This window comes from Diadema antillarum, unplaced genomic scaffold (assembly GCF_040938485.1).
Source record: "Diadema antillarum isolate AM-2024a unplaced genomic scaffold, OU_Dant_1.0 scf00000022, whole genome shotgun sequence".
Lineage (NCBI taxonomy): Eukaryota > Metazoa > Echinodermata > Echinoidea > Diadematoida > Diadematidae > Diadema > Diadema antillarum.
The window spans coordinates 4112501-4121832 of NW_027270911.1; the positions used below are offsets into that span (position 1 = coordinate 4112501).

At 41.2% G+C, this 9332-nt stretch overlaps 1 protein-coding gene across 1 annotated transcript in view; it reads left to right on the plus strand.

Annotated features, from left to right (window-relative positions):
• The window catches only part of LOC139730616 (uncharacterized), a 16865-nt gene extending 9024 nt beyond the window's left edge, over nt 1-7841 (plus strand). Inside the window, exons 4-11 of the mRNA XM_071641476.1 lie at nt 286-452; nt 1038-1203; nt 2276-2372; nt 3024-4041; nt 4962-5146; nt 5662-5678; nt 6533-6621; nt 7322-7841. Of these exons, the coding sequence (XP_071497577.1) occupies nt 286-452; nt 1038-1203; nt 2276-2372; nt 3024-4041; nt 4962-5146; nt 5662-5678; nt 6533-6621; nt 7322-7667 (2085 nt within the window). The 3' untranslated portion in view covers nt 7668-7841. The remainder of the gene's footprint in view (nt 1-285; nt 453-1037; nt 1204-2275; nt 2373-3023; nt 4042-4961; nt 5147-5661; nt 5679-6532; nt 6622-7321) is intronic.
• The last annotated feature ends 1491 nt before the right edge of the window (nt 7842-9332 follow it).

Consider the following 9332-nt stretch of genomic DNA (forward strand, 5'->3'; position numbering starts at 1 on the left):
CCTTTATACAGTTGGTTCTTAATAGTTTATTTCCACTATAGTGTTTCGTCCAACTGTACATTACCTATTAAGGTAGACGTTCGCTTTACGTTCCATAGGCCCTACATAGATATTTCATTGTTCCTTTGTGTATTACGTTTTAACTGCTGCTCTCGCTTTATGCTTATCATCAACAATTTTTTTTTATCATTGTTTAATGATACGTAGGGTGGGACACTGCTTACCACAATAATCAGAGCATATGATTATTTTCTTTTCTTCATTTCTTTTTCTTCAACTCTTCAGACCGGATTTCAGTCGAAAATCGAAGTGTGGGATGACGACAGTTGGCGTTTCCATGGCCACCCGGACAAGGTCGACTTCTTCCGATACGATCACGAGATTACCCCGGACAAGTCACGTGACGTGGCAGTCCCTCACACTATTCACTTGGACGGGTGTGGCAACGCCACGTAAGTCTAGAACTACACAACGAGAGACGAAGCCCCAACTCATGTTTTTCACATCATTCTTGAAAGTTTAGTATCTCAATAGTAGTAACGAGTGACGAAAAAGGACTTGAAGATTGTAGAAGTAATTATGTTAATTATGATTATGATAAAATAATGACATGTCTCACTCTCTCTGTCTCTCTCTCTCTCTAAAATATAATTATATATAATATATATGTATATATATATGTATATAAATATATATATATATATGTATATAAATATATATATATGTATATAAATATATATATATATATATGTATATAAATATATATATATGTATATAAATATATATATATGTATATATATACATATATATGTACGTATACACATAATATTATACACTATGTATGTGGGTACTTATGTCAATAATAGAATGTAAGTCAAGTTCATCACACACGTACTGAACAAGGGATCAGTTCTTTAATGTGCAACTCACTTGTTGCGTTGATAGTGTTCAATGGATATATCGCATGTTTTTAGAAGTTTATTTCTGACCTTATTACTAATTATGCGGTACTCTCTTTACTGCTAATTATGTACTAGACTAACTGTTGAGGTGAAGGTATACTGTGGCGACTGGTACGACGACGGGGATCCAACGGTCTGCGAGATATGCCTGCCCCGTGATGACTGGCGGCATTATGAGTGCGATCCGGTGACTGGCGAGAAAGTATGCCTGCCTGGCTGGACTGGGTCAGACTGCACTGTGGTAAGATCCGTGTGGTATTAGAGGTCACCAAGGGAACCTGCATCTGTTTTTCTTTGAAACAAACCAAAATGGAAGGGGAAGGTATGACGTTCTTGGAAATCGTATAATGTAAGGAGGCAATACTTTGAGTCGTCAACCACATTGTCCGTAAGGGTAAGCCTGAAGCTAGTGCTTTCAGATTGTCCGAGTTCCCGGCTGCCCAACTCCGGTGTCGGAGGTACCGCTTTATGGACTGCAGCGTTCAATCTCAGGTAGCCTATATCAAAGGGATAGGCCCTACTCTTCCCGCGAAGAAAACCTGCCCGAGAGTTGTAGGAGAAATTAGGGTTTGTGTGTGTGTGTGTGTGTGTGTGTCTGTGTGTGTCTGTTTTACTCGCGAATTTCTTTTAGAAAGGAGTGGTTTCCTTTTCTCTTTTTTTTTCTTTGGACTCCTGAGAAATTTGAAAAGAGGGTTATCGAATATTTTGAAAATGACGGATCCACAGATCAAATACTTGAAATCCATGCTAGTTATGAAGGCTCATTGTTCATTCAGGATTATTTCATTTTTGAAAAGTAGAAACATTGGCCCTCAGTTCCCCATTGACTCGATAGTCGCATGATGACGCAAGACACTTAATAAAAAGATATCTTAGTTCACCTGAGATAGGGCATTCAAAGGGGTGCATTGAGTAAAATGTGTGTTCCGGATTTAGGAGGGTCTCAACGACCGAAAAGTCTGCGAAAATCCCGGTTGAGGGGGATTCAGAAACGTGGTCAGTCCGTTGAGATAGGAACGCTTTCAGAGGGAGGGAGCAACCATGCTTACACCGTAAATGACACTGGGGCGGGGGGGGGGATGAACTCTATAGTGTATACAACTCAAAATGATTCAGCAAAATGCTATTCTATAAACATTGTATGCACACATGCACACTCATTGTGCGTGCTCGAATGACCAACAATGTATTTCTATAGGTCTACGTAGTCTCTAAGATGCATAATGGTATATATTCGTATGTTTGTGTGTAGTCACGAGAGGTATTATGTACACCATCACTTGTCAATTTATATTTTCATTTCACTTTCGTAGGAAATCAATGAGTGCATTCCCAATCCGTGTAAGAACGGTGCTCCGTGTACAGATTTTATAGGCGACTACTGTTGTCACTGCCCCGTTGGGACGGAAGGTATGTAGCGCTATTTACTTATTTTTTCGCCAGTTAATTAAGACAGTATGTTTAACAGCCGGGGCGACGCTGAGTTTTTCAAAGTGAGTGGACCAAAAACAAACAAACAAACAAACAAACAAACAAAAGGTCTTCGCAATTTTAGCTGCCAATTCTCTACTGAAATCGGCTGACAATTAGCAAAAACAAACAAAAAGAAATCTTCACAGTTTCGCTTGCAATTCTTTACCAACATCGCCTGAGAAGCAGCACAAAAATTGAGACCCTATATTTTCTGGGGAAAAAAATGGGGGGGGGGGGGAGGGGGCAAAAAGTCAGACTCTATATCTTCTGCACAAAAAAAGTAGGGGCGCCTCCCCTCCCCCCCCCCCCCCCAAACCCGGTTGCGCCGGACCTGACTGATGCTTGTCAGCCATGTGATGGAAGTATGAGGAAAAACTCGAAAGCAGGCATACGCAAAAGATACCATTTCATCGTTCACATTTACCACGAATGCTTTAGTATTTCTAACATACAAATAAGTTGCCGTCCCATTGCTTTCTTTAAATCTCTCTTGCCGTTTGAGAAACAGTTCTCAGTGACATATATTATGATCTACATAATGATAGTAATGTACGTACAAATAAAGCAACTACGGACTGTTTCTTTCAGGAAAGAATTGCACAGACATTAACGAGTGCGCAAAGAACCCGTGTTTGAATGGAGGCACCTGTCAGGATTTTGTCGGCTTCTACCACTGTGTCTGTCCCGAGCATTACTCCGGATACAACTGCGAGTTTATGGTGGATCCGTGTTCCCTGTATCCGAGGCCATGTCAGCATGGCTTGTGCCTGGGTAGGGATGAGGTAGGCGATATCGTATGCACGTGTGATTACGGTTACACGGGGACCGATTGCTCTGTCGATATCAACGAATGCAGCAGTAATCCGTGTTTAAATGGGGGTTCGTGTATCGATAAAATCGGCTGCTTCGAATGCTCGTGCAGAACCGGTTACAACGGTTCGAACTGTGAAATGGATGTCATCGACGAATGCGCGTCGAATCCCTGCCCAGACGGAGCGGAGTGTATAGACCTGGTCCAAGGCTATCACTGCCTGTGTCAGACATGGGATTACCCGGGGACCGAGTGCGGAACCGACCCCGATGAATGTCTGTCTTCTCCCTGCCTGCATGGCTACTGCGAGGACAGGATCGACAGCTATTCGTGCCGGTGTGACTCCGGATACGAGGGAGTGAACTGCGACAGGGAGATCGATGAATGCAAGTCGAATCAGTGCATGCATAACTCGACCTGCGTGGGCAGCTTTGGCTACTACTACTGCGTGTGTGATGAAGGATTCATGGGAAGGTTATGCGAGATCGACATCAACGAGTGCGACAGTTTTCCGTGCCAGCACGGCGGCAGATGCGATGATACGCAGACGATAAATAACTATACCTGTCATTGCTCAAACAGCGGGTACATGGGCAAGAATTGCGAGATTGACATCGACGAATGCCAGTACGAAGGAGCGTGTCCGCTGCGGACCACGTGCGTCAACCATCCCGGTTCCTACGTGTGTGTTCCACTACCGCCTCCTACTCCGACTGTTCCCGCCATTCCGGGCCTGTGTCGGGTGAACGTCTGCTACAACGGCGGCTCATGCAGTATCATAGATGGTAGATACACGTGAGTACACCTGTATGTGTATAAAGAGTGTTGCAATGGTTACTTCATGTTTCTCACTCCTGTCGTCACCATTTCCCCACCAGCCTTGTAAGATCCAGCAATGCAAGAAATATCAACGATCGAAAGGGACTTGCGAGTCTCGTTTCGATAATAACGTCTAGTCAACTGTTTTATGGCATTAGTCATAATGTATATGTTATAATTTTAGGATGTTTCAAAACTGATCTTATGTGCACGCCACGAGTTCGTCACCCACGAATCATACAGCCCACGAGTCTTACAGCCCGGATTCAGCCCATGAGTCATACAGCCCATGAGTCACAACTAGCTCACGAGTAGTTATGCAGCCCACGTAGTCATACAGCGCATCATTTTGACACTGGGTAAAAACAACCTGCGAGTTCGACATTCTTATACATCAGTGTGTCGGTCTCGTGGGCCTTTTTTGCGTTAATAGTCTAGAACTCTTGGACTTTGATTGCCTAGTGTAGGACTCAGAGGCCTTATTTGCTTGGTGTCAAACTCATCGGGCTTTATGATCGTGGGTTGTATAACTCATGGACCTTTATTCAATGTTGAACTCGTGGGACGTATGACTCATGGGTGTCGGTCTCATGGGAAGCCCCCCTGATCTTCACACTCAATATAACAAACAAATCTGATAACAGTATTGACCCTAGTTTTCATACTATTAACCTTCCTTTTGCGTCTGTATAACAAATGCCAGAATAAATCACATAAGGGGCAATGATTACTATTAAATTATCAGCATCCACTTTGGATTAAAAATTTGGCTGTGATTTGCAATGCGTCAATCACAGTGCTTTACCATAACCGCAGAAGACCATTAATGAGTTTATTCAAGTGTTGGAAGAAGAATATACATCTCAACCTCAACGCTTCACTTATATCATACAAAGGTGTGTGTGCTCCGAATTCTTCTCGGGGGTACTGTGTGAGACACCAACACTTCCGTGCTTCCCGAACCCATGTGCAAACGGCGGGAACTGCGAGGTCCACACGGCCTTGAACGGTTCGGTTTTCCATCAGTGCACCTGCCCTTCTGGATACAGCGGAGTCAACTGTAATGCGGGTAGCCAGCATGGTAAGGCATTATAGAAGAAATGGTTACCGTGAATTCTTCCTCTTATAGTGATGTAATAGTATTATGTATTTTGTATCATGCATTACATTATACAGGGGCGGCTCCAGGAATTCCGCAAAGAGGGGTGGGGGGGGGGGGGTGGAGCAAGCGCCCGGTGTGCCTCCGCTAGGATCTTCCATTGCATTATTATCATATATTTCATACTCTGTCTGTTTCTCTCCTTTTTTTCCTCCTCACTTCCTAAGTTTTCTAATGGGCTTCCCTCTTTTTTTTGCCACATCTGTTTGTAAATTCACCTATATAGGCCTACAATATTGTATATAATAATGATCACAGATCAGTATTTGTTTCTCCCTTTTAGCGCCTGTAATGCGCAAGTATCTTCGTGTTAATTTGTACTGTTGGAGCTCATATCTATAATCGTTTCTTCCCTTGGGGTTCCCATCATCTATATAGTTTTCTCTCTTTGTTTAACTTTGATCAACTTTTTTTTTCTTCTCCCTTTGTCTTTGTAGGTGGCTCTGGAGCTGGCGTAAGTAAATCTTAGTGTTCCATAAGTACATAGTACTAATGATCACATGGCGTAGTTTAGATCAAGATAAGAGATTGATTTTTATGTAATGTTTGAAATTTAGATATTTTCTCAGAAAAAATATATCCGTGAATTCTACCGCTATATGATATTTCGGTGTGGAAATTTCTTTTTGAAAAGGTCATGCCTGATAACCAAAAAAACGTCACACATGAACCTGTATTACGACGTAATCAACGGAGGAGGTCCTTCAGGAATATAGAATGGAATTATTAGAGTTTGGCATAATTTTTGTTTTGTTTTTTTGTTTTTTTGTTTTTTTATCTTCTTCAGATCAGTTCAATGACACTTATTTCCGGCAAACAATATACATAAATTCAAATAGAATGCGCCCATCAGAACATGCTCAGTACATCTCTAGACTGTAATACAAGCAATCACTACTATACGCGATTTCATTCAAGACATACATGACATTATTGTGAAAGAGATAATTTACTCGCATATCTACTTGTAGTGAATAATTGCTGATGTGGTGTGCATAAAGTCAAAGTCTGCATCTGATCTCACAAACAAACTATGCTGCCCTGTAGTGAATCAACTAAAGAAATGAAATGAAATGAAATGAAATGAATTAATAACCTGATACAATATGATATATAGATAATTATGATGTTGATATCAACTGTGTTGTTTGGATGTAATTCCGCGTAGACATGTTTCAATTCTGTAGGAGTAGCATTCATTCGTCATGTAACTATAGGCCCAAGGTGACAAGTAGAACAATGTTATATCTTTATGACATGAGCATCGCACTCGGACTGTTATTAAACATTGCTGCATTTTCCCAACAGGCGTTCACACAGTGGTATCTTATCGTCGTCGCACTGCTCGTCATCGTCGTCGTGCTGCTCGCCGTTCTCTTCTTCGTCAAAGTCAGGAGGTGAGTCTTTGTCTCTGCGTCGAAGGGGAGGGGGAGGGGGGCAGAGAAGCGAGTCCTTGTGTGCAGCAAAGCTGAAGTTGCTATTTCATATACCTGTACATCACAATAGCCTACTTATTAGTGCGGATGTGTCATTTCCGGGAAAAAAAAAGTACGTTGCTCTATAATATAACATTATGCAAAAATGTCTCGGTAACACAAATTAATCTCAGATCATGTTCTAGTCTTCCTTTAATTTTTACATCCTTTTCTGCACACCCCCATTATAATACACTCCTAATTTTACACAATCAGCATTGTAATAATTAAATATGGATATGCAGAAGCTGCATGTTGCTCTTTGTATGGTTACGGCAGGCTTGTGTCAAAGCTCAAGTTTAAGTTCAGGTTTATCGTTTTTCTTCCATCTCAACATTATCATAACATATACGTACAATGTCAATCAAAGTAAAGAAATATCAGTATAAATAATACAAAGTAGGTACATCATACTTTTGATCAGGATTGAAAAAGTGAGACATATTGATATCTGATAAATGCAATGCATAATTCTAATTTCATTAGTCTCGCCATTATTGAAGTTTGGGTCTTTTTTTAATCTTAGATAGACATCCTTGCAATTTTATCATAAATAAGGGATGTTCTGTGTCGTAATGAAGTAAAAGCGTATACTTCGTGGCCATTATTATGTCATTTTCAGGGTGAAGAAACGTAGCCTCCCCATCGAAGCTCGCGCGAATGCCACCAACGACGTCACTGTTTATTCCGTTGCTGCTGCACCGGCTGAGGGCGCTGTGGCTGCCGTGGGTTTACCGCCCAAGGGCCTGGTCATCGACGAGAAGAAGAAGTCCGATCTCGCCGTTAAGTTCAGCAGCATGGAGGACGACGACGAACTGAAGGGTGCGTGCGCGCTGCCTCCGTTTCCGCCCCCGTATGAGAAAGAAGAAGGTCGCAACGTAGTCGGAAACGTCTACGAGGCCAGTCCCCGTCGAAAGATGGGCTACGGAAATGACGGCTTCGAAAACGATGCATCAACCATGGCATAAAAAAACCGACCAATTAAAGCGGACAGACTCTTTCACTGAATGCTACTCTTTCACTGCTAGCCCCTTCTGTGCCAAACAAACAAACAATTCTCATACCTTTTTTTTTTTACCTATAAGGCGCGGTCAGACTGGCAAAAGATCGAGAAGTTTAAGATCGCGATCTTTAAGATCTCGAAGTTTTGCCAGTGTGACAGCGCCTATAGACAAAGAATTAATGTGGCATACAAATAATCAAGATGAATATCCCTACTCTTCTCATGATTTCACCCCTCATGTGAGCTTATATCATACCTTTATCTCTCTCCATATATAGGTCTTTGTCACTATGTAAAACACAAATACAGATGATCCCTATACTTTTCTCGCTATTTCATTCTTTATGTGATGTAATACCATATCCTTATCTCTCCCCACACATGCCTTCGCAAAACCTTTGTAAAACACTTGGAATGACAAAGCAAAATTAATAGACACCGTGCGTTTGCTAAATGAGTCAATTAACACGACTGTACCCTCGAAGTACTATATTGCAAACGTTGATATTTTAATACGGTTAGTGACAAATATAAATGAATCGTATCTCATGACTATGCTTGTAGCGTGCTTCAGCTTTGTTAATGATAGTAATAATAATAATGAGTACAGCATTTGTAATGCGCCTTCGATCTAGTAGCCTATTCTGAGGCGCAGAGGGACATAGAAAAAATAGCATACATATTGTACATAAGAAGGTTGAAGAAGAAGAAAGAGATAGATAGAAATATATACCCGATGAGCAATTCAATGAAAATTCAATCAAAACAAGATGAGAACATAATGACTTCAGAAGCTTTTTAAATGTTTCAATGGTTTCTGCTGATCGGATCCTCAGTGGAAGAGCGTTCCAGAGAGATGGGGCTGCAGAAACAAAGACTTTTTCTCCAAAAGTCGAGATTGTTCTTTTAACTGTCACATTGTACTTGTTTGCTATTACATGAACGGAGATTTCTGCCAGGAACGTGTTCTGAAACAAGGTTTTGCAAATATTTTGGAGCTGAAGAATGTACTGCTTTCCATGTATGAAGAAGAATTTTAAACTCTATCCTCTTGGATACTGGTAGCCAGTGAAGATTTTATAGAACTGGGGTAATGCTGGAGAAGCGAGATGTTCCACTGTGGACCCGAGCAGCAGAGTTCTGAGCACGCTGTAGTTTGGCCAGTTGGTAATATGAAGCCTTGAATAATAATGCATTTCCATAATCAATACAAGACAAAACATACGAATGAATAATAGAGGCTGCAACTTTGTGTGATAATGATTTCCTGATACTGTGAATATTGCGTAGTTGCAAATATACAGATCGACATGTGTTTGTATTGTGTGTCGCCATTGACATTTCAGGGTCAAAATAAACTCCCAGATTCCTACAATCTGATACAGATTGTACATTGACACGTCCAATTCGTAATGATTGACTACGGACCTTAGCTGCCAGATGTTTTGAAGCAATTATCATCAATTCACTTTTGTCATCATTCAGTTTGAGTTTATTCAGTATCATCCAAGCCCTCATATCATCTTTGTTCTATTCTATTCTATTCCTTGCTCATCGCGTGTTGTTGCTTGATTTATACGTTTTTATTTACGTTTTCATACAGTCACACGCGGTGAATGGATTTAGTGGG